Consider the following 26,569-nt stretch of genomic DNA (forward strand, 5'->3'; position numbering starts at 1 on the left):
AATCTATTGATAGTTTGCCTCTGACCTCCCTAATTAAAGCCTTGAGCCTGGAGGGCAAACACATCTATTCTTAGATAGGCCTCTAATACTGATATCTTAACTTTTCTCTTGACCAGCTCATCTCTGAGATGATTTGTGTCCACTTACTCGAATTTGAATCTGGCCACAGGTTGGTGAGCCCGTGAGTTTATTCTCAGATATATCCTGTCTCTTGCTGGGTTTCCTTTGAATGCTTTGGTGGAAAATGAATGGCATTGTTTAATCCAGTACCTTCAGGGCTATTTTTTCTAGATAAGAAAGGAAGTCAACACATTTCTTAAACATTTTATAAAATTGCATGGCAAAATATCACTTGTTTTTTTAGGACAGAATCATTATGAAATATAAACTATATATTGTTACCAACATTGAAGGGAAAGAGAGAGGTTATTTAACAATAGCTTTCCTACCACCACCACCACTCCCACGCCCTTGGTGTGGGTCGAGTCTCATCTCTGCAAAATGAAAGATCAATAAGTGAGAATGTGGGCCTTTTTGAGAAACCATCTTGGGAAAGTCTTTTCAAAACAAAGAAGTGATTAAAATCAGGAGATAGTTTTAGCCATAGGAGGTTATGGTCTTTGTGCACTAAAACCTACTGCTACTATAACAGGATAAACTGAATCTGAAACCCTAAACTATCTCATTGCCTTTTTCTCTAGATAATTATACTGTTGTTTTATTTTGTGGATTATCTTAATTTTTCTATCTTACAGAAATGATATAGAATAATGAGAAACTTTATTTCTATTCCTTTTTCTTCTACCCATCATGTTGTGTGACCTTAGGTCAATCTATTTTCTTTATAAGGTCTCTCAAATGTACAGTGAGGACATGCAGTCTTCATCTTACCACCCACTTTGTAGCCCAGCCAGACTATAAAGCTCCATTTTGCAGTTCTTATCAAAACCCCTGATGTCATCTAGGCAGAACAAGGTGCTACTGCCCTCTGCTGGTCATAAGAACACACCTACCCATCAGTGCCGTGGCCCTGCCCATCCGAACAGTTAGGGGCACAGTGCCCCGTGCTTGCTGTTGAAAGATGCAGCAGGAAACTACAAAGAACACAGGCAAATTTCATGTTTGGAAAAATAGTAATATTTGAAGTATTTGGTAATTAATGACTTTTTATGCATGTATAAGATGCCATAGTAATTTGTGACCTTATTGCCACCAAAAAGTGTTTACCCTATAATCACCTCACCCTACTGTAATTCTCCATCTGAAAAAAAGCTGTGGGTTCTGACCCTTTGGGCTACTGTCTCTCTCGTTTACACCATTTTTCTCCCTAGGAACATATACAGTTTATTTTTGTTCAAAGATTTAGGGAAGTTTTTGCATATTCACTTTTAGTTTGTAAGCAGGAAGATGCTTAGGAAAGTGAAAATGCAGTATCAGTAAGAAAAATGCTGAACGAGAGAAGCTGGGCTTTAGTATCACTCGGATTCCTGCAGAGCTGTCAAGTTGTAATAAGATTTACCATCAATAGCTTTTTGTGTGTTAATGATTCTAAAAGCACTTTATGTGGGAACCTGATGAGTATTAGTTCAGAGCTTTTTTTTTTTTTTTGAGCACATTTATATTAACATAATTTTATAACTCTAAAATTATAAGAGCTGCCATTTGTTTCATTGGATTTGTAAGAAATGATGCTGCCTCTGACTATTTTTATGAGAAAGCTGAGAATTATGCTTTTATCTTGTTTGAATTTTGTGCCTTTAATATCTCTTTCCAGAATAGGCTGGTGCGCTGCCCCAAAGTCTTTAGAATGCGTAGGGACAAAACAAAAAAAATTGTACAACCCACATCCTTAGTCTCTAGAAGCAGAATATGGGAAGAGCAAGTGATTCACAGCGTGTGTGGGTTCTGCTTACCTACTCACAGCACCACACACATTTCGTCCATGATTTCCCCACAGGGCAAAAGTAGCTGTGTCTTAACTGAGCAGTCAGCATTGTGAAGACCAAATATGATCCTTGTGAAACGTTCCCTAGGGAAACTCCTGATTTTTGCTTCATGGTCAGCCCCAGCTTGTAGCCACCTAATAGACATGTACTCTATCACCTCAGCAGCAGTGCAGAGAACTGTCCTGAAAGGGACTTAAACGTGGGATACAGAAACACACAGACTCTCACAGGCAAAGTCATAGGCACACCACTTCTAACTACACTGGTACTACATTTCATGGTGTGCGTGGTGCCTATGCCAGCTCTAGGTTAAGTCTACTTGGAACCAAGAAGAAAATTAGCATGTATTGAACTTATAATTTTTACTAGGTATCTTATATATCTGTTATGCATCCCTAAGAAATGAACCAACTTTTACTGCATAACTGCTTTGTATATTATCTTAATAGTAATCTTCAGTGTCCAACATCTCAGAAGAAGATAATTCACCTTATTAAAATGCTTCAAAAGAAAACTTAGAAATTTTAATGCTACTCACAGAAAACAGATGAGCTCAATTCTAAAGAATAAAATGGACAAAAAAGTGTCTATTGAGAATGTTACTTGTTTGCTGAGACATTATGATGGATTAAATGTTTTTGAAATATCTTTTAACCTTTAGAGGTTAAAGCAACAGCTGTGTAAAGATGACTCAAATCATTAACTGAAATTTGGCAGTGTAAATTATTTTTAAAATTTTTAAATTCAAGTTGCATTTGAGATCTTGCTCTTCGGCATGTATCATCAGTGTGGCTCAAAAAACTCTTACAAAGCCCTGGCCGGTTGGCTCAGTGGTAGAGCGTCGGCCTGGCGTGCAGAATTCCCTTGTTTGATTCCCGGCCAGGGCACACAGGAGAAGCGCCCATCTGCTTCTCCACCCCTCCCACAGCTGAGGCTCCATTGGAACAAAGATGGCCTGGGCGCTGGGGATGGCTCCTTGGCCTCTGCCCCAGGCGCTAGAGTGGCTCTGGTCGAGGCAGAGCGACGCCCAGGAGGGGCAGAGCATCGCCCCCTGGTGGGCAGAGCGTCGCCCCCTGGTGGGCATGCTGGGTGGATCCCGGTCAGGCGCATGCGGGAGTCTGACTGTCTCTCCCCGTTTCTAGCTTCAGAAAAATACAAAAAAAACAACAACAAAAAAAAACCCTCTTACAAATATTCAAATAAAATATAATGCATTGTGAATTTAATTCATATTAGAGGTTTCAAGGCAAAAATATTACTTTGGAAAAGAAAATTCTAGAGTACAGAAGCGCTAATTTGTATTTATTGTAATCTATGATTTGCTTTCAGTTTCTCTGCGGGACAGTTTGGTGTAGTAAAAGCAGGGGCTTTGGGACCAACCAAACTCTGGGCTTGAAATCTAGTTCTACCACGTATGTAATTGCTATGTGGCCTTGGACAGTGATTTCCACCTCCCTGAACTGCTGTTTTTTCTTCCTTAAATTGGCAATAATAATGTGCATCTTATAAGATTTTTAGTATTACTTAAGATATATAAATATTTATGCAGTTCCTCAAGTGTCTGCAAGAGTTAGTTTCCCTTCCCTCTGTTAATCACAGAGTAAGCTTGACTCTCACTGAAGCCCAGCAGGAAGTCCTGCGAAGGAAGGTTTGGTTTGAGACTGCTGCCTTCCAAACCCAGGCTTGTTTACCAGAAAATGCCCGCGAAGCCCAGATAGGCTCCTCAGGAGTATGTGAGCCAGGCAGCAGCCTTGGTGGGGAGGTAAAGGGCTAGGATGAGTGAGCAGTAGAGAGGGTGTAATTCCTCTTGGTCCTAAATTCATGCTATGCCCTCATTCTGGGTGTAAGGCCAAACTGTAGGCTCACTCACATTTTAATTAGTGCCTCTGCAAAAATGTACTCTAAAATCAAGTAGAAGAAATTTTAAATTATCTAGAATTTTATATTTAGGTTGTAATGAATTTTATTATGTGTGCAAATTATAATAAAGCTACCAACTCTATAGTGCCTACTGTGTACATGGTATAGTGCTAGGTATTTTTCATGTATTTGCTAAATCATATAACTGATTTTTAGCTGTTGCTAAAATATTCTTTTTAATAGATAAAGTGACTGAGACTTCAAAAGGTTATCTAGCAAGCCCAAAGTCAGCAGTTACAAAATAAGTATTTTGCTGGTTGCTGAGCTTATACTGCCATTAGACTCTGTTTAGTAAGTCCTTCGAGCACAGCTGTGGTTACCTGTGGCGTTTGTAGCCTTCTGCACTGTCATAACTCTGCCAGCCCCATGGTGATGTATATTTTATATTGTGTTCTCACAGAAACTAGCCCCCGGAGTCAGTCAGTTTGCTTACACCTGTGTACAGGACCACCCTATTTGGACAAATCAGCAATTTTGGGAGACAACCTTTTACAATGCAGTGCAGGAACAAGTTCGCTCCCTGTATCTCTCAGCCAAGGAGGACAATCATGCCCCGTATCTGAGGCAAAAGGTAAGATAAGGGAAGAAAGGTACATGTGTGGGTCTGGGATCCTGGCTTCAAGGAAAGCTTATTCAGATATTCCCAGGGTGAAAGGAAGTCTAGTCACTTTCACCAGTGTGTTTGGAGTTCACTTTAGGGAATTATGTGGTGAGCATCTTTCTTCTATTGATTTCTGACATGTGTTTTCCATAATAACTTCTCAATATAGTTCTTTTTTTTTCTGAAGTGAGAAGTGGGAAGGCAGGGAGATAGACTCCCCACCAGGATCCACCCAGCTAGCTCACTAGGGGGCGATGCTCTGCCCATCTTGGGTGTTGCTCCATTGCATTCTAGTGCCTGAGGTGGAAGGCCATGAAGCCATCCTCAGCACCCAGGCCAACCTTGCTCCAATGGAGCCTTGGCTACAGGAGGGGAAGAGAGAGACAGAGAGAAAGGAGAGGAGGAAGGGTGGAGAAGCAGATAGGCACTTCTGTGTGCTCAGGCCAGGAATCGAACCCGGGACTTCCACACACTGGGCTGACGCTCTACGACTGAGCCAACTAACCAGGGCCTCAATACAGTCTCTAGCACTAGAGTTATTATGTTATATTTTAATAAATAAGAATTCCCTGGAAACAATTATAGAAAATTGAATAGAATGAACCTAAAATACCTACGCACATGTCTTTGTCCCATTAACTTCTTGAAGAAATGTCAAATTAAAGTTAACTGATTTTAAAATAAATGTAAAATTTATTTCATTTTACTCAAAATTTTTACATACTGCTCAAAAGTATGCCAACAATGAATCTAGGTCTTCTTCTAGTAATATTCTATATGTTTCTATTTATTTTACTAGCATACAATATTTTTAAGAAAAATATCCAGAAAATATTTTAAAATGAAGAAAATTGTTTTTAATTTGAACAAGTAGTTAAAATTTTTCTGAAAATTTAAAATGTTGTTCACTAACTATCTGGTCTTGGGCAATTCATGTTTCCCCCTGGGCCTTATTTCCTCATTGGTGAAATGAATAGATATAATTATATAAGATTTTAATGTCTAGCCTGACCAGTGGTGGCACAATGGATAAAGCAGTGACCTGGAACACTGATATCACCAATTTGAAACCCCAAGGTCGCCGGCTCTGAGCACGAGCTCGTCAGTGTGGGGTTGCTGGTTTGAGCAAGGGATAGTCCACATAAACACAAAGCTTGCCAGCTTGAGCCCAGAGGTCACTGACTTGAAGCCCAGCATCACTGGCTTGAAGCCCAAGGTCGCTGGCTTGAACAACTGGGTACTGGCTCATCCTGAGCCCCCGGGTTAAAGCATGTACAGAAGCTCAAGCTACTACAAAGTTGATGCTTCTCACTCTCTTTTCCTGTCTTTCTCTTTCACACCCTCTCTCTCTCCAAAAAAATTTTTTTAATGTCTAGTACAAGTAAAGCACATTGAAGAGTGCCTGACATGTCATGAAAAATAAATGTTAGAAATTTTTATCCTCATTAATTGAATGAGGCTAATTAAAGACTAATTATCATTGTGGATTTACTTTGAGTAATTTTTAATTTTACATCCTGGGCTAATCCATTGTTGCTGATCCTTCCCAACACTTTCTGTTTTAATTTGGCCTTCTATTTTGTGAGATAAATGAACTGAGATATCTAATGGAACTCACACAGTATTCAAATATTTCTCTGCCTCATAAATTTAAATATATTTTGGTCTAATATTAAGTATGGTAATAGCAGAAATTTTAATAACAAATAACACTATAGCATATACCAAATTATTATTTTGTACTGTATGTGCAATTGGGTTTAATTTAAACTCAGATTTTTCTTTCACAATATCAGATGCACTTGGATAAGGACAAACACTATTAGTTTGAGGTTGTGTTCCAGAAATAATTGGGCTGCTGGAGAGCCTTTGACAGTTTTTAAAGTAGCTATAATGCTATTGGTAGTATATCCCAAAAGCATTTGTAAAGCAAACACATTACAATGCTTCTGTGTCCTGTATTCTAAAGAAGTCTACCTCTGACCCCCAGGCTAGATACAAGTGAGACTGTAGATAGACCAGCCCTTTACAATCTGTAATGTGCCATGCAGATGTCAGTTACTATTATTGTGTAACTCTTCACCCTACCAAGAAGCCCCTCTTAAAAATCCCATAGTCACCCATATACTCATGTATAATGTTTGAGTACCCTATTTACAAGGAAATCTAGCTCTGTATTTTGACTTTGGTCATTCTATCTTTTTCTCCCAAAGAGCAGAAGAAAAGACACATACCAGAGTATTAGTAATGATACTTGAACATTTATACCCGAGCATTTTTAGGTACTCAGGTTAATAATTTGTTATAACTGGCAACCAAAAATGGATGGAGCCACAGAGAGAAATAAATGCAATGAAGTGTCAGCAATGAGAAGTGTATCCCTCTGTGCTCTGCTGCTGTGTCCTTGGGTTTGTCACGTGGTTCCACTCAAGGCTGGCTGGATCTGAGTATAAAAAACTAGGTTTTGCTTTGTTGTTGTTGTTATGTTTTTTATATGTTTTCATTTTTTCTGGTATAGGTATTTAATAAATTATTGAAACATCCTCCATGGTTTTTGAATTTCATGTGAAGTGATGGACTTGGATTATGTCACTTTGTTTTTTTAGGACAAGCTTCCTGATGACCAATATCAGGAGAAGACCGCAATGGACCTGGCAGCTGAGCAGCTCCGCCTCTGGCCCACTCTGAGCAAATCCACACAGCAGGAGCTGGTGCAGCGGGAGGAAAGCATTGTCTTCAGTCAGGCCATTCACTTTGCAAACCTCATGGTCAACCTGCTAGTGCCTCTAGATACAAGTAAAAATAAGCTCCTAAGAACATCAGCACCAGGCGACTGGGAGAGTGGGAGCAACAGCATTGTCACAAACAGGTACCGAATGTGCACACACAGAGGCCGTCCTGTTCTTCCTGGTTTAGCAGAAAATATAAAGTATTTTGGACAAATGTTGCTGAATGTATGTCAACAATTAATCATTTTCAGACATGCTCAGCTCTTTTCCACTAGAAGACCTCCACTTCACACGACTATTCTCAACCACCTGCCATACTCTCTCCTTTCTCATGACCTGATTTTCCAGTGCCTCGTGTACTACTGACCCAGCCCTTCAGTTACTTTCTGCCAGAGCAGCTTACAAAATCACTTTGTAAAATTAGTAATGAACTCCTTCTTACTAAGTGAGTATTTGTTTCTTGGCCCTCTTTTCCTCACTTATCCACTACGTTTGCCTATAACCATGATAGTGAACCTTTTTATAAAAACCACCCACTATAATCATGTTTTCAACCACACATTCCTCTCAGCTCTACAACAACTCTTCATTCCTGACAGGATCTGGCCCCTGACTTCTGCTCTGACCTTATTTCCTATCACTCTCTGTCAACCAAATTTGCCTCCTTGCTAAGGCTAACGTCAAACACTCTAAGCATAATGCTGCCTCAGGGCCTTTGTACTTATTATCCCACAGTCTGCAATGCTTTCTCTGAAATACACGTAAGAATCATTTCATTCATTTAGTTCTCAGCTCAGATGTCACCCACCCAGAGAGGCCTTCCTGACTTCCCTGTCTTAAGTAGCATGTCTGTTACTCTTTTTCCCACCTTGCTTTTTATGCCTTTCATGACATTTTCACATTTTCTACACCCTAGTTTACATTGTGAAAGGCTAAAGCACCTAAGTTTGTTAATGCTTTGGGACGATATGATGGCCATATTCACCGCTTAGCTTACTTTAACACTGATTCAGCCAGGGTGGTTGGATTTGAGGAAAGGGAACCAGCAAATGCATCTTTTCCATAATCAGCAGTCCTAAAGAAGGCAGAGGAGGCCGGGCGTCTGTTGAATAGTGGGCACTGAATGAGCGACAAGGGCAGGGAATGATGTCTCACATCCTCTACTTCAGATTTATTGCCTTCTCATGCATGATGTTACCACTTACGGAAGAATGATAGTTTTAGAGTAACCAAAAGGGCTGTGATGCACTCAGAGAGAGAGAAATACAAACAAAAGAAGGGTCCATAGGCCGGACCTGTGGTGGTGCAGTGGATAAAACGTCAACCTGGAACACTGAGGTCGTCAGTTCAAAACCCTGAGCTTGCCTGGTCAAGGTGCATATGGGAGTTGATGCTTCCTGCTCCTCCCCCCTTTCTCTCTCTCTCTCTCTTTCTTGCTGTCTCTCTCTTTCTCTCTCTCTCTAAAATGAATAAGTCTTGTCTGACCAGGCAGTGGTGCAGTGGATAGAGCAGGGGTCCCCAAACTTTTTACACAGGTGGCCAGTTCACTGTCCCTCAGACCGTTGGAGGGCTGGACTATAAAAAAAACTATGAGCAAATTCCTATGCACACTGCACATATCTTATTTTAAAGTAAAAAAACAAAACGGGAACAAATACAATATTTAAAATAAAGAACAAGTAAATTTAAATCAACAAACTGACCAGTATTTCAATGGGAACTATGGGCCTGCTTTTGGCTAATGAGATGGTCAATGTGCTCCTCTCACTGACCACCAATGAAAGAGGTGCCCCTTCCGGAAGTGTGGCGGGAGCCGAATAAATGGCCTCAGGGGAACGCATGCTGCCCGCGGGCTATAGTTTGGAGACCCCTGGGATAGAGTGTCAGACTTGGATGTGGAGGGCCCAGGTTTGAAACTCCAAGGTCACTGGCTTGAGCGCAGGCTCATCTGTCTTGAGCATGGGATCATAGATGACCCCATGGTCGCTGGCTTGAGCCCAAAGGTCGCTGACTTGAGCAAGAGGTCACTTGCTCTGCTGTAGCCGCCCCCTCCCCAAGGCACACATGAGAAAGCAATCAATGAACAACTAAGGAGCTACAACAAAGGACTGATGCTGATCATCTCTTTCCCTTCCGGTCTGTTTGTTCCTATCTGTCCCTCTCTCTGTCTCTCTCTCTGTCTTTGTCACAAAAATAAATAAAAAATGAATAAAGTCTTTTAAAAAAAAAAGAGAAAGGTAGGCCCTGGCTGGTTGGCTCAGCGGTAGAGCGTCGGCCTGGTGTGCGGGGGACCCGGGTTCGATTCCCGGCCAGGGCACATAGGAGAAGTGCCCATTTGCTTCTCCACCCCCCTCCCCTCCTTCCTCTCTGTCTCTCTCTTCCCCTCCCGCAGCCAAGGCTCCATTGGAGCAAAGATGGCCCAGGCGCTGGGGATGGCTCCTTGGCCTCTGCCCCAGGCGCTAGAGTGGCTCTGGTCTCGGCAGAGCGACGGCCGGAGGGGCAGAGCATCGCCCCCTGGTGGGCAGAGCGTCGCCCCTGGTGGGCGTGCTGGGTGGATCCCGGTCGGGCGCATGCGGGAGTCTGTCTGACTGTCTCTCCCCATTTCCAGCTTCAGAAAAATACAAAAAAAAAAAAAAGAGAGAGAGAAAGGTTCATAGGATAATTTGGTTCTTCCATTTGGAAGAATGTGCTATTTGCTGAAAAAAAGTTATTTTACTTTGCCTACTGGGGAACATGTCCCCCAGTTGCCTAAGGCCAAAGGTAGCTATGTTACTTTGGCTCCATGTGGTAATTAACTTAGGGGGATAAGTTTTTTTAGAAGATTTAAGTAGTATCAGAAAAAAAGTTTAAAAAGTCACTTTTTTGTTTTCTATGGTTCCTGGGTTCCTTTTAGGAGAATAATAGAAGGTATTCCTTATTTAAAAAATATTTTTTAATCTGGGTCCAAAGAACAATCCCTGACAATAGCTTTTGATGTAGGCAAGCAGAATATCAGGTTTCACCATCATCACTTATAAAGGAGCCACAGCTTAAGTGTGCCTTCAACTTGAGTAGATATCTCTTTAAACTAAAGTGCTGTGGAAATTGACTGGGATGTAGTAGTAATTTGTCATATTTTGAATACTGACCATGATTTCTTTCCTTGTCTTTCTTAGTATTGCAGGAAGTGTTGCTGAGAGCTATGATACAGAAAGTGGGTTTGAAGACTCAGAAAATAACGACATCGCCAATTCCGTTGTGCGTTTCATTACCCGATTTATTGACAAAGTTTGTACAGAGAGTGGAGTTACTCAGGATCACATCAAGAGCCTTCATTGTATGATACCAGGTAATCCCTTTGCAGATATTAAAGAACTAGAATATTGGAGTTAAATGAGTAAGAATTGTTCTTATGGGTTTACTTTTTCTAGCCTAACACCTATAATACTTGTCATCCATGTAGTTTAGCCATGCTACTTATAGTCCTCCCGTGCTATCACAAAGGATTGGTTCCAGGACTCCACTGGCCCTTCATGGATACAAAAATCCATGGATGCCCAAGTCCCCTATATAAAATGGCATAGTATTTGCATATAACCTATGCAGATCCTCCTGTGTACTTTAAATCCTCTCTAGATTACTTATAATACCTTATATAATATACATACTATATAAATAGTTGTACTATATTGTTTAAGAAATAATGACAAGAAAGAAAGTCTGTACATATTCAGTACAGATGCAACAATTATAAACCTAACCACATAGTACACTCAGCAACAATGTAACTTTTTTATTATTATCATTAAATGACAACAGGGAAGCAGAGAGACAGACTCCCACATGCACCCGGACTGGGATCCGTCCTGCAAGCCCCCTACCCAGCAATGCTGTGCCCATCTGGGACATTGCTCCATTGTTCAGCAACTGAACTATTTTAGCACCTGAGGCGAGGCCATGGAGCCATCCTCAGCGCCCAGGGTCAACTTGCTCAAACCATTCAAGCCATGGCTGCAGGAAGGGAAGAGATGAAGAGAGAGAAGAAAGGGAGGGGGGAATGGAGAAGCAGATTGTCACTTCTCCTGTGTGCCCTGACCGGGAATTAAATCCAGGACTTCCACACACTGGGCTGATGCTCTTCTGCTGAGCCACTGGCCAGGTCCAACAAATGTAACTTTTTTTTTTTAATTTTTTTAATTTTAATTTTTTTATTTTTTTACAGGGACAGAGAGAGAGTCAGAGAGAGAGATAGGTAGGGACAGACAGACATGAACGGAGAGAGATAAGAAGCATCAATCATCAGTTTTTTGTTGCGACACCTTAGTTGTTCATTGATAGCTTTCTCATATGTGTCTTGACCACGGGCTTTCAGCAGACCGAGTAACCCCTTGCTCAAGCCAGCGACCTTGGGTCCAAGCTGGTGAGCTTTTTGCTCAAACCAGATGAGCCCGCGCTCAAGCTGGCGACCTCAGGGTCTCAAACCTGGGTCCTCCGCATCCCAGTCCAATGCTCTATCCACTGCACCACCACCTGGTCAGGCAACAATGTAACTTTTAAAAATATAAGGTCTACCAGAAAGTTCTGTCCGTTTTGGGAATAAAACAAAATACAAATTTTTCTTACTGTCAATAAACTTGATTAAATAATATAATTGCCATTATTATTAATGATTTCTTGTCAGCATGAGGGCAATTTGTATATCCCATTTTTGAAAAATGTTTTATCTTTTGATGCGAAAAATTGAACCAGTGCTTGTTTGATATCTTCTTCATTTTTGAATTTTTTGCCCTTCAAAAAATTTTGTAAGGACAAAAACAAGTGATAATCGGAGGGTGCTAAGTCCGGGGTATATGGTGGATGCGACAGACATGTTTCTGTAGCATTTCTTCCTTGTTGAAATTCATAAAAATTACAGGGGCGTAAATGAACTTTATCAGTAGCCATGGGTACACTATCGCTTCACACATAAGACTAACGTGAATCAACTTTGTTTTAGTTAATTTGCTATGTCAGTATGTATACATTAAGTGATAAAAATAAAGAGGCACACATGCGCCAAATAAACATGTGCTTATGTGTCAAAACTTGTTGTGATAGAAACGGACAGAACTTTCTGGTAGACCTTATTTTTTCATCCACACTTAGTTGAATCTGCAAATGCAGAACCCACAGATATGGAGTTCCAACTGTACTTACTATGTTCTGATTAGTTTTTTTAATTAATTGTGATAAAACATATAATATAAAATTTGCCATTATAAGTGTAAAATTCAATGGTATTAATTACATTCACAGTGTATACAACCATCACCACTATTAGAGAAACTTTTGTATCACTCCAAACAGACACTCTGTACCCATTAAGCAATAACTCAGGCAGTCTCTACCCCCCAGCTCCTGGTAACCTCTAATCTACTTTCTATCACTATGAATTTGCCTCTTCTATATATTGCATATAAGTGAAATCATACATCTGTTCTTTTATGTCTGGCTTTACTTAGCTAATGTTTTCAAGGTTCATCCTTGTTTTAGCAGGTATCAGAACTTCATTCCTTTTTATAACTGAAGAATACTCTATTGTATGGGTATACCACCTTTTTTTTCTCTATTCTTCTGTTGATGGATACTTGGATTGTTTCTATCTTCTGGCTTTGGGGAATAGTGTTACTATGAATATTGACCTACAAGTATGTGTGTGAATCCTTATTTTCAGTTCTTTTGGATATATTCCTAGGAATTGTTGCTGCTGCTGGTTCCATGATTTAACTCTGAGGAACTACCAAAATATGATTAGTGTTTAATTCTAAAATATCCAGAATTTGTTGTAATTCTGCTTGTTTTGTGTTCTTTCATTTTGAATACTCTGACTAATCCCAGGCATTGTAGCCATGCACATTGAGACCCTGGAAGCAGTGCATCGAGAGAGTAGAAGACTGCCACCCATACAAAAGGTAACTATTTCAGACCACCTGCTTCCGGGTTATAACATCTCTTCATAAACACAGCAACAATAGACTCCCGTGCCCCCAAAGGGCCTTCTCCCATCTTTTACAAAGACCAGCTCCAGTTTCAATGACACCGTAAACTTTCAGTGGAGTTCATCACATAGATCCTCATAAAAAGGGTACCAAATAGGGGAATCAACAGAGGAGCAATAGTAACCCCTTTGTTGAGTCAACTTTTATAAGCAGGTCATAAACTATGGATGTTCAACTTCCAAGTCAAAATTTTATGCTCTGCCTACTTCAAAAAAAAGACCTAGGGCAGTTACCATAAAAACACCAAGTTCTTAAATCTGGATACATTACAAGCATACATCACAGTATCTGAGAAGTCTGTTAAAATTGAGAGTCCTAATCCTTGCCCCACCCTCCTGGTTCCTTGCTTCCCTTGTGGAGTATCCTAGGACCTGGCCTGGGAACCTCTGCTTTCACAACCCTCCCAGGTGGTTCTTCTGCAGCCAGTCTGGCACCACTCTGTGGACTAGTGTTCAGGGCCGTCTTACCTATACAACAGAATTATTGAAAATCAATTCAAAGGAGAAATCAGAAGCCAGATGAATAGGAAAGATAATTCTGTCAGAAATCTGAGAGCTTAGAGTTTCTTAGAACCAAGAAAAAGGATAGTGCCGATTTATATAGCTTTTATTGCTTATTTTAAAAGAAGTGTATTAGATCTTCAGGAGAGATGGATTTGTTTTCCTAGTACTGAACTCTTCAGAGGAGTGTATCATGTGGTTCCTTATATCCTAAAATGTTTAAATGTCATTACTTGGCCATTTATTATGTTAATCTTCAATAAGAGTGAAGAAGAGTGAGTCTTTAATTTAAAGATGCATCCATTTTTTAAGTGTTTGTTTTTCTACTTTACAAACAAAACCATGCTCTTTGTATAAAATTGACACATTAAAGAAATAGACATTGTACAAAGTGAAAGTCCCCTATGATCTTCCCCACCCCCACCCCACCATGATCCTTAACCATGATAGCATCACCTATAATAGTTTGGTTCATATTCTTACAAATTTCTTTTTTCAAAAAGGAGATCATAATATACATACTGGTTTGCAACTTTTTATTTTAAGTGAGAGAAGGAGAGATAGTGAGACAGACTCCCACATGTGCCTTGATGGGAATTTACCTGGCGGCCGCCATCTGGGGCTGATGCTCATATCAACTGAGCTATTTTTAGGACCTGAGGCCAGTGCTCAACCAAGCTATCCTTAGTACCCAGAGCCGATGCTGGAACCAATTGAGCTACTGGCTGTGGGAGGAGAAGAGAGAGATACAGAGAGAGAAGGAAGAGGGGAAGGGGTAGGGAAGCAGATGGTCTTTTCTTTTGTATGCCCTGACTGGGAATCAAATCTAGGATGTCCATACACTGGGCTGATGCTCTATCCACTGAGCAAACCAGCCAGGGCCTTCAACATGTTTTTTACTTAGCAGTTTGATTTGGGATATCATTCTATGTTAACACATATAAATTCTTGTCACTTTCTTTTTTTTTTTAATTTTTCTTAAGTGAGAAGTGGGGAGGCAGAGAGACAGACTCTCACATGCACCAGGATCAGGATTCATGCAGCAAGCCCCCTATGAGGCGATGCTCTGCCTATCTGGGGCTGTTGCTCCATTACTTAGCAACTGAGCTCTTTTAGCACCTGAGGTGAGGCCATGGAACCATCCTCAGTTCCTGGGGCCAACTTGCTCCAACCAAGCCATGGCAATAGGAGGAGAAGAGAGAGAAGAGGGAGGAGGGAGTGGAGAAGCAGATGGTTGCGTCTCCTATGTGCCCTGACCAGGAATCAAACCCAGGACATCCACACGCCAGGCCAATGCTCTACCACTGAGACAAGCGGCCAGGGACTCGTGTCACTTTTTTAAAAATTACTATATTGAATAGCTGTTTTCAAACATCTTAGTCATTTCCAATGACTTTTCTTTTAATAAGTAGTGCTGCAAAATATCTTCTCACATCTGCTTGAAGATACAACATTTCTGCCTCTTCCCAAATCTTTTTTCTCATTTTGACTACCTAGGAAGTCTGGCTCAAGTTTTTTAGATCTGTAACTGAAAAGATAATCTTGTCTAAGTGTTGGAAACCTCACAAGAATTATGTCTAAAATACTTTTTTTATTGTTAGCCCAAGATTCTTAGACCTGCTTTACTGCCAGGAGAAGAAATTGTCTGTGAAGGTCTTCGTGTCCTTCTTGATCCTGACGGAAGAGAAGAAGCCACAGGAGGTCTTCTTGGAGGCCCCCAGCTGCTGCCAGCAGAAGGAGCCTTGTTCCTCACTACATACAGAATTCTGTTCAGAGGGACGCCCCATGACCAGCTAGGTACGGTTCATGTGATGCTATGAAAATATGGTTGTGCATGTTGCTCCGTGAGGTGTGGCTCCATCTGGTATAGTGATTTGCAGATCATTTCAGGTTCCAAGTAAGCCTTTTGCCACACATGCTTTTTTAACAATACTTTTGTCTATCATAGCTACTGATAATTTGGATCATAGTCTTACTCGAAGATCCAAAGTATCTTCTTAACAATAAATTTATTGCAGCACATTGTGACTAGGAATATTCAGTGTCTGCTTGCTAACAATGCCCCTTGCTGATTGCCCTACCTTTCTGAGTCCTACAGTTAACTGTAAAGCTAACTTTTTTGGCACAATGTGCTAAGCATCACAGGGTTGTACAACACCAACTAACCCCACCTCCCTCTCATCCCATTTCCACTAACTCCATTTCCCACTTAGCAGACAACTTCTCTTCTAGTCATTAAATTCTCTCAACTTCTATTTCTATTTTCTACTACCCTATACATCTTCTATATTAGAAAGGAATATCATGTCCTATCAAGTTTGAATCATCTTTTTAAAATCACTAGTCTCTCAACAGAGGCAGGGTCACAGGGAACAGATGAACAGCTGTCACAGGGAAGGGGTAAGAGAGGACAAGATCAAAGAAGGTGAAGGGATTAGCAAAAAAAACATATATACATAACACATCTATCTATACAGACAACAGGGTAACAATAGCCAGAGGAAAGGGGGGTGGAGATAGGGCAACATGGGAGAACGGGGTGGAAAGAGACTTTGCATAGGGCAGGCGGGCATGATGATGGGTTTGGATGGTATTATATTAAGTGGGACAGTGGAAACCATGTCAACACAAATTTAAGAATAAAGAACAAAAATCACTGTAGTCTCTCTACAAACTATCATGGTTGATGGAAACACATATTAGGTTTGACTCCAAATCAAGAAGCTCAGATTTAAATTGTTGTTGACTGATCTTGATATCTTAAGTCTTCTAACCTCTGTAGATTTCAGTTTTTCTTTTATAAAATGAAAGAATTGGCCTGACCTGTGGTGGCACAGTGGATCAAGCATCAACCTGGAATGCTGAGGTCGCTGGTTCAAAACCCTGGGCTTGCCCGGTCAAGGCACATATGGGAGTTGATGCTTCCTGCTCCTCCCTTCTCTCTCTCTCTGTCTCTCTTCTCTAAAATGAATAAATAAATAAAAAAGAAAGAATTGAGCCCTGGCCGGTTGGCTCAGTGGTAGAGCGTCGGCCTGGCATGCAGAAGTCCCGGGTTCGATTCCCGGCCAGGGCACACAGGAGAAGCGCCCATCTGCTTCTCCACCCCTCCCCCTCTTCTTCCTCTCTGTCTCTCTCTTTCCCTCCAGCAGCGAGGCTCCATTGGAGCAAAGATGGCCTGGGCGCTGGGGATGGCTCCTTGGCCTCTGCCCCAGGCGCTAGAGTGGCTCTGGTGACAACAGAGCGACGCCCCAGAGGGGCAGAGCATTGCCCCCTGGTGGGCAGAGCGTCGCCCCCTGGTGGGCGTGCCGGGTGGATCCCAGTCGGGTGCATGCGGGAGTCTGTCTGTCTCTCCCCATTTCCAGCTTCAGAAAAATACCAAAAAATAAAAATAAAAAATTAAAGAATTGAGCTTTATTAGTGATAACACAGTGGTTCACAGTCTTGACTAATGAATCTGAATTATCTAGAAAGCTTTAACATATAATACCAATTCTAGGCCCAACCTTCAAAGAGTTGAATTCAAATCTGAATTAGGATTGTAAGAATAGGGAAACCTAGGTAGCTGTATGTTTTTAAGGCCAGATGTGATTGGGATGCATACTGAGGATTGGGAGCCATTGGGATAAATGGTCACTAAAGTTCCTTCATCATCTGAAATTATTCAGAAGCATTTGATGAGCACATACTGTGTGCTCTGCATTTTGTTAGACAGTAGAATTCAGATGTATAAAATGCAGTGTCTTTAAAATCTTACAGTTGTATAATTCTTGGTGTGGATAGGATCAAGATGGTTCATTATCTTGGTCATGAAAGATTATTTACTATATAATCAAAAAGCCATAATTTTCAATAAACAAAATGAATCCATAGTAATAGTGCTCATTTTGAAAAAGAATGAAAATAGAGCATAATTTTTCGGCCCTCTTCTGTCATATTATACACAAACTACATTTGTATTTGAAAGCATGTATGTGCTCTGGCCAGATAGCTCGGTTGGTTAGAACATTGTCCTGAAGCACAGAGGTTGCTAGTTTGATCCCTAGTCAGGGCCTGTACAGAAACAGATTAATGTTCCTGTCTCTTTCCCTTCCTCTCTCTCTAAAATCAATTAATTTTTTTAAAAAAATTGTTTTAAGAAAAAAAAGAAAGCACATGTGTTTTTAAGAGAAACTAAGTATCTAGTACTTATAATTTTTGTACAATGACTTTTGTGAGCTCAGTGGCCATAAACATCTATAGTAGGCATATAAATATATGAAACTCTTGGTCATTTAAATTGCTCTAATTTCAGCAAATCAATGACATACTTACTGTAAAAGCTTGTATTGTCCTCTGTTTTATCCTGTCAATTTTGTGGTTAATTTCACATTTTATAAATTTTTTTTTAATCAGAGAACACCTTTTTATTTGCCTCTTTTAATTTATTTCTCTTTTTAAATTTCTAATTTAATATTTTTCCTTTAATGACATAGAAATCTGATCATTTTACATGTGTCATGTAAGCATAGACTGTTTAATACATCCATGAACTTAAATCCTATGTTCATCCTGATTTTGTTTAGCCCCTGGGTATAGAGGATAATCAGAATTTTCCAGGTTAGGAATTGACAGGTCCAAGGAATGAGGAATTCTGATGATAATGAGTGGATAAGTATATGGGCACTTCAGTCACATAAACCCGGATCAGATCCCACCCCGCTGGCTCACTGGCTCAGGGACCTTCCCTATTTATTGTTGCTCCTATTCTGTTACTGGTATGACTGTCTGAAATGCCTTCCCTTTTCCCCGCTAGGAATCCAAACATACACTTTCTTCAAAGCTCACTTTCCTCTCACTTCCTCCAGGAATCATTCTGTAGCCGGTTAGGATGCAGAAATCTTTGCCGCTTCTGAAATATTTAAAGTTTTGTTCCCTCAAACCTGGGAACTAATCACATGTTATTATGTTCTATATGTGACTCTCCTGTCTCATGGGGAACAGAAAACTCTCCACCTTCTTTTTCCCCATTGATTTGAGGAAGGGGAAGGAAGAGAGAGAGAGAGAGGGAAAGAAGCATCAACTTGTTGTTCCACTTAGTTGTTTCATGTAGTTGTGCACTCGTTGATTTCTTCTCATACATGCCCTGACCAGGGATCGAACCCACAACCCCAGCACTCCCTGTCGATGCTTTATCCACTGAACCACCCAGCCAGGTCCCACATGTGACACTTCTTGTCAAGACTCTCATCTCTGTAACTTCAGATACTTGATAAATAATTATTTATATTTTCCCTGTTTTGCTTTAGTATTTAAACTCCTAAAAATCTTGGGACTGAGCCCGGTCCTCTCTCTTCCAACGGCACATACATGTAGTACAGCACCTCTTCCCACATACAGAAACAGACTTTAAATTTTTTTCTCTTTTGTTTTATTCTTACATTAAATATCATAGATATCTTTTCAGTCTTTGAGGATACTTCTGTTTTTCTGTATAAAACCCTGCCCTTCCTGTAAGAGTGTCTTAAACCAAGTGGTCTTGTATGGCACGCAGAGGCTGGGGAACTGGAACGAAAGCCGGCAGGCTGTGACAACTCCTTCATTCTGAGAAAGGATTGTGTCTCAGGCACAAATGACCATGCAGTAAAATTAATAAATGTGATTCTAGAATCACAGCGTTTTCTCTCACTGCATTCCTGGGCATTGTCCTCTCCAGACACGTTTCTCCAGCAGAGGCTGTAAAGTGAGAGCATCAGAGAGTCTAGAAATGAGCTGTAACATACTATTGCTGAGTCTGTGCCCTGTCTCCCTGTAGTTGGTGAGCAGACGGTTATGCGAAGTTTTCCCATTGCCTCCATCACCAAGGAGAAGAAAATCACAATGCAGAACCAGCTACAGCAGAACATGCAAGAGGGACTGCAGATCACATCAGCATCTTTTCAGGTATTAAGAAAGAGAGCCAGGCCCTGGCCTGTTAGCTCAGTGGTAGAGCATCGGCCCGGCGTGTGTAAGTCCCGGGTTTGATTCCCGGTCAGGGCACACAGGAGAAGCGCCCATCTGCTTCTCCACCCCTCCCCCTCTCCTTCCTCTCTGTCTCTCTCTTCCCCTCCTGCAGCCAAGGCTCCATTGGAGCAAAGTTGGCCTGGGCACTGAGGACAGCTCCATGGCCTCCACCTCAGGCTCTAGAAGGCTCTGATTGCAGTGGAGCAACGCCCCAGATGGGCAGAGCATCGCCCCCTGGTGGGCATGCCGGGTGGATCCTGGTCGGGCACATGCAGGAGTGTGTCTGACTACCTCCCCACTTCTAACTTTGGAAAAATACAACAACAAAAAAAGAAGAAGAAGAAAGAAAGGGGGCCATTCTTGTTATTTAAAAGTTTTCTACAAATGATGTTGTGGCCACTTTCTATGGTTGTGTGGTCAGCAGTTAGTGGATGAGGAGCATCAGAGGTTCCGAGAGGGTAATCTTCAACTGTGTGAGCACATGAGTAGTCTCGGATTTAATCCCTCATTTCCTGAGACCTGGGACCACCTCAGAGAAACAGCAGATTACCTGTCAATTCTTAATGATCTTAGAAATTCAGACACCCACAATTGACTCTTGTTCTCTGCCAAGTCATGCCTCAATCTTTGTTTGATAAAGACTTAACATAGAAAGCAATTCTCTTGGCATCTGTTTCAGAAGGGAATGCTGTATGGCTCTTCTGTGGAAGAAGTAAAATGCTGATCATTATAGCTAGGGCTTAAGTACTATTGGTACTAAGAAACCCCTAATAAATCAAAGGTTTTTCCAGGGAGCACTGACCGTATCAGAACTTGTGGAATTATGGCTACAGACCAGACACTGGATGAGTAGTCTTGTCTTAGTTTTTCCCTTGCTCCTCTTCATGCCTGGCCTTTGACTTCTCAGATTTCCAAGGGCTCCAATTTTTGCCTCATTCCTTTTGGTCAAGAAGCCCTCCCTGGTTCCTCTGAATGCTAATAGTGGGAAAGGTGAGGCTGCAGATCTCCCATCACCTGACAGACAGCAGTGACTTCCTAGGGATTTCTTCACCATTTCAACTGCCCAAGGACTCTGAAGTTAGAATATGGCCTGGCTAAACTGGTTAGGATTCTAGTCACACTGAATTTTTTCCTTACTTGATTTGTAGTATCTGTGGGTCAAAGAAACCTAGTTAGTCCATATTCCCTATCTAGAAGGAACAGTTGGAAATGAGAAGCACATGTTTCTACTTCAGCCACTGTAAGTTAATTTCTGTCCCATCATAGAAAAGGTAGTCTGAAAGCAACTCAACTTCAAGTTATATGATTTTTTGTGCCAACTAACAGCCATGTCAATTAAACTTCTCTGAGCCACAATTTTTATTTTTAAAATTTAAAAATTGAATTGCATGATACCCAAGGTCCCTTGAACCTCTAAACTCCTGCCATTTAGTATGATCATTTTTTGTTATTTTAGTAATTTGGGGGGAAATTATCTAGAAATCTGAATGCTTCTGATGCATTTAATCTCTTTTGTCTCTAGCTGATTAAAGTCGCATTTGATGAGGAAGTGAGTCCTGAAGTAGTGGAGATCTTCAGGAAGCAGCTGATGAAGTTCCGTTATCCTCAGTCCATTTTCACCACCTTTGCTTTTGCTGCTGGGCAAACCACCCCACAAATAATTTTACCCAAACAGAAGGAAAAGAATACTTCCTTTCGGTGAGAAGACAGTCTGGTTTCTTTAGTCAGCTCTTCCATGGTTGACTGTCAGGGAAAGTGACCTATCCTTTGGGTCAAGGTGTAAAGACTGCTCTTTTTGTTTGCCCTTCTGTCGAGCCCATTGGACCAAACTCAGAGAGCAGCATTGATAAGTGTGACAACTTTCAAAACTCAAGAGCTACGAGAGGATTGACTATCATATCTATTGCTCATGATGCATTTTTAGAGTGTGAAATTTTGTTTTCCCTTTTCTTCGTATTGATCACTTTCCTAACTGCCTTTGCACACCCCTTTCAGTTTTCATTAATATCCAGGCCTAGCAGACAGTTTTGCTTCCATCTAAAGATGGGAACCTTTATTTTTTTCTTTTTATTTTTTTGTGACCTTTTGTTTTGATGCAATTTTAAATTTACAGAAAAGTTACAACCTAATACAAAGAATTTCTGTATATCTTTTACCCAGATGCACAATTGTTTATATTTTACTCCATTTTCTTCATCACTCTCTCTCATCTATATTTTTTTCTAAACCATTTGAGTTACATACAAAATGTCTCTTTATCCTTAAATACATCCAACTGTATTTCCTAAGAACAAAAACATTATTTTATATAATGACGGTACAGTAATCACAACCAGGAAATTTACTTGATATAAAACTTTTATTTATCCCAGAATCTATACCAGATTTTACTGATGTTCCTTTGTAACTACTTGCTTTTCCTGCCTGGTCTAGGATGCAATCCAGAATCAGGCATTGTATTTGGTTGTCATAGTTCTTTAGTTGGAACCCTTATTTTCTGATGAAAATTTTTAGAAATTTATGTTGAAACTTAAATTTAAGTTATTAGGCCCTGGCCGGTTGGCTCAGTAGTAGAGCATTAACTCACCATTCGGAAGTCCCAGGTTCAGTTCCCGGTTCGGGCACACAGGAGAGGTGATCATCTGCTTCTTCATCCCTCCCCTCTTCTTTCTTTCTCTTTCTCTCTTTCTCTCTTTTTTTCTTTCTCTCTTTCTCTCTCCCTCTCTCTCTCCCCCTCCCACAGCCATGGCTCAACTGATTCAAGCCCTGGGCACTGAGGATACATCAGGCGCTAAAAATAGCTCTGTTGCAAGCATCCACAGATGGGCAGAGAATCGACCCTAAACAGGGTTGCCAAGTGGATCTCTGTCAGGGCGCATGCGGGAGTCTTGTTTCTCTATCTCCCCTACTCTCGTTTAAAAAAATTTTTTTTCAGTTATTAAAAAATAACAATTGCTTTAAAACTCTCTTCAATTAGCAACTACATGTAAGGGCTAATATTTCAGTTCTTTCATCATTAATCATCTGGAATTTGGGTATCTGCCAATGCAATTCACATATTAGGAGTACTCTGCAGACTCTGGACAAAAAAGCTTTTCCTTTGCCTGAAAGTGGGCAGGCCTTATAGGAGATCTGAGGTTCCGGTCGGTGTATCATTGCTCAGTTGCATAGTGCCACCTGTACCACTCAACACATATATATATTTATGTGTGATATGCTAAAGAATGAACAGCTTCCTAGATACTTAAAGGTGAACCAAGCCTTAGCGTATGGAGTCACAGAGGAGCCTTAGATATTCATTATCCCAGTCCTCTAGGGAAGAAACAAAGCTTTTGAGGGTGTTTTATGTTAGAAACTACTGGGGGGGGGGGGGGGTTGGGAGAAATTACATAAACATCTATATGTAAAGTTAATCTTATTGTATCAACCTTATACTGCCCAGCTACAAAAGAGATCTAGCAATTTTAAATTTTGAAATATCTTAAAATTGTCTTGATTATATAAAACAAAAGATTAGCTCTAGTTGGAAAAAATTTTTCAGAATTCCCATTGAGTTTAAATTATACCTGAAGTGATTCACTATAGGCTTTAATTTGGGAAATACCAGTATTTTATGATTTCTAACAGTTATCTAAAATATGTTTCATAACCCTCAAATTTACATTTCAAATGACTAAAACAGGGTCTAGTAAAACTGTTTGACAATAAAAGAATCCTTATCACTTTTCACCAAGTGGCAAGAAAACACAAAGAGAGTTCTGTTCTTTGTGGTCAAGAGAAAATAAGCAAAAACAGTCTTGCATGAACCTTCATCTCAATGTGAGTATTTAGAAAACAGATTCTTTGTTTAATTCTTTGGATTCTTAATACTGTGTGCCCAAATTTTCTATCAGCAATAAAAGATAAACTATTTAAATAAATAAATAGTTTTAGGTCTATGTGACTTACATACTAGTTTCCCTTTAATTAAAGCTTATTCTCAAAAGGATGCTTAAATCGCTGATTTCTTATTTTTCTCCTCTGAAAAAGGGGACTTGTATTACTCTTTTCTATATCTCAAAAGGTTTACAGTATCAGAAGATAGGACACCAGATAGCTTTTTAAAACATTTAAGAAGTAAGGTGTTACCTGGCCAGATTGCTCAGTTGGTTGGAGTGTCGTCCTGATGCACAGAGATTGAGGGTTCGATCCCTGGTCAGGGCACTTATAGAGACAGATCAATGTTTCTCTGTCTCTCTCTCTCCTCTCCTTCCCTCTCTAAAATCAATAAATAATTAAAATAAAAGAAGTAAAATGTTGCCAACTATGTTTGTCATGTGCTCTTAAAGAAAAGCCCGTGAGTTAGCAGAGCATTGAATCAGTAGAAAGAGGCGGCTGTCTCTCTGTGCACCATTGTTTGTGGGAACTGGTGGAGGCAGCGGTGTGGATACACTGGATTAGGGGCATGCTTGACCAAAAAGCCAAACTGAGGAGTTTAGATTGGGGGTGATAAGTGGTTTGTGTCCCACTCTAGGTTCTTGCACTTTTTGCCTGCAACAGTGTCCTGATGACAACAGTATTTTGTTGGAACTTAGCCTGCGGCCATGTAAAAAGTAATCAAAGAAAGAGAGGCTTAGTGAAGGTCTGTACAATACTAGTGGTTGTGCAAATGGGGAGGAACCAAGTAGAGCTATGGAGGTATCAAAAATAGAAGTGCTATCCTCATATCAACTTGACATTCTCTTTGGTTTTATGACTTACAGCACCTTCTCCAAAACAATTGTGAAAGGTGCCAAAAGGGCAGGGAAAATGACAATTGGGCGTCAGTATTTATTAAAGAAGAGGACAGGGACAATTGTGGAAGAGAGAGTAAGTCGTCCTGGATGGAATGAAGAAGATGACATATCTGGTATGTGAGAACTTGTTTTTCCTTCATGAATCAATTTTATTTCTCTTTATATGAGTAAGAATAAGAAACTAAGACAAAGTTGTACCTAAGCCTGACTCACAAAACCTAGATATCATTAGAAGATTGGAGACACTTACCATATTCCTAGAACTGAAAAAAAAGAATCTTACCAATATTGCATTGTTCATATAAGATTTTGTTAAATTATACTTCTCCTTAACTAAATCCATAGAGGTAAGTGGCCATGGGTATAAGGATCTCGTTAAAGGAAGAGAAAGAAACCCCATTTTAGTTATAAAGTAGTTCCTGTACCTCATTGTTATGGAATAAAAAGATAAGGACATTGGATATTCAAAGGTTAAGATTTGGGTTTTTGGTAAAAATATAGTGGATGCTCTTAATCAAAATGGAATACCTAAGGTTACGAGATTTTAAATGATAAAAAAAAATGTCTGCTAAATATTTAAAAGGACAGAATCTGGGAAGCTGAGAAACTTCTCACTCAGGAAAATAGAATCACAAAACCAGTAGCAAAATCTCTTATTGACTATTTCCTATTCCTTAACCCAGTATCAAGTATGCTTATGGAATTAACACTAGAGAGAGTTTGATCTAATAAAGAAGCAGGATGTCATTGTACCATTTTCATTCTCAGAATTTTAGAATCAATCACTAGTGCTTATATAACTACAACTTATAATGCTGATAATAAAAATACTAAAGAAGTTTCATCTTGAGAGACATCACTGGCTAAAGTTCTCTATTGTAGTATGTGTACCTGCAAGCTTGCCTCTGGGCAATGAAAAGACTCATTTTCCATTACATTACTGAAGGGACCATTTGCTGGAACCCCAGCCTCTGCAGTCACATGGAAAGCCCTAAAAAAATTGTCACTACTCATCACTATTGACTCTTCTAATTCAAAGTCTTTATGACTTTGTGGAACAAAACTATTATTATATGATAGTTATTTTACCAAAAGGCCAAATTATATAATGCTCTTTGCTCCTCTGAAAATAAAAGGCAACACAAAACTGATACATGATAAGATATTTGCATTGTGAAGTTCACAAACCAATACACAAAGTTGTATATTGGTAATAGTTAGGGGTTTTTTTTTTATTCTAACAGAAGAGAGCTATATTGTTCCATTTATTGACATTATGACTTTTAGTACATTTCCGAAAACTTTATAAGCTTTAATTTGACTTCTCCTACTTTAAAAATAAATAGGAAAGTAAATTCAGACAGTTGTTAACAATGGACTTGTTTTTAGTTAGAACATACAGTACCAATTAGGAATGTTTGTTTGTTTAATCCTCCCTAAAATACTTGATTATTGGGTAAATTATTCCACATCCAAAATCTTAAAGGATTCTGTAACCTGTTATTGCAAAATTGTGAGGGAATTTCCCATGTATACCACATCCTCTGACAAAAATATTTTCACAAAAAAAGTATAACTTCTTCATACCTCTTTTAGAAAGGTCTTTTCCCACTAGTGAACTTCTACTTAATCTAGAAATTTCTAAGACAAATTTATGATCTGAAAAGTTAACTGAAACCTGGCGGTAAATTTTGTAGTAATAATATCAAAGGTCATATGAGAAATCAATCAATGAACAACTAAGGAACCGCAACAAAGAATTGATGTTTCTCATCTCTCTCCCTTCCTGTCTGTCTATCCCTATCCTGTCCCTCTCTCTGACTCTCTGTCTCTGCCACACACACACACACACACACACACACACACACACACAAAATAATAATAATAATAATAATATCATCAAAGTTTAATTTTACTGACAGTTAGCCTTTGACAAAGTTGAGTATTTATTCCATAAAGTCCTAAGTAGAAATCACTACCCTTTGGCATTAATAAGCAAGCCTGAGTGAAACAAAACTATGGGTAATGAATTCAAAATTATATTTTTTTTAGACATTTTGAGTTAATTCTGCTGAGATTTTGAGTCAGTTGAGTTCCTGATA

At 39.9% G+C, this 26,569-nt stretch overlaps 1 protein-coding gene across 4 annotated transcripts in view; it reads left to right on the top strand.

Moving 5' to 3' along the window:
• The window catches only part of SBF2 (SET binding factor 2), a 502,739-nt gene that overhangs the window by 392,058 nt on the left and 84,112 nt on the right, over positions 1-26,569 (top strand). For all 4 annotated transcript variants that reach the window (XM_066365963.1, XM_066365945.1, XM_066365952.1 and 1 more), the window contains exons 18-25: positions 4,267-4,437; positions 7,074-7,336; positions 10,352-10,524; positions 13,053-13,126; positions 15,315-15,510; positions 19,505-19,632; positions 21,215-21,390; positions 24,435-24,580. In XM_066365963.1, the coding sequence (XP_066222060.1) occupies positions 4,267-4,437; positions 7,074-7,336; positions 10,352-10,524; positions 13,053-13,126; positions 15,315-15,510; positions 19,505-19,632; positions 21,215-21,390; positions 24,435-24,580 (1,327 nt within the window). The remainder of the gene's footprint in view (positions 1-4,266; positions 4,438-7,073; positions 7,337-10,351; positions 10,525-13,052; positions 13,127-15,314; positions 15,511-19,504; positions 19,633-21,214; positions 21,391-24,434; positions 24,581-26,569) is intronic.

Source organism: Saccopteryx leptura, chromosome 1 (assembly GCF_036850995.1).
Source record: "Saccopteryx leptura isolate mSacLep1 chromosome 1, mSacLep1_pri_phased_curated, whole genome shotgun sequence".
NCBI classification, from domain to species: Eukaryota; Metazoa; Chordata; class Mammalia; order Chiroptera; family Emballonuridae; genus Saccopteryx; species Saccopteryx leptura.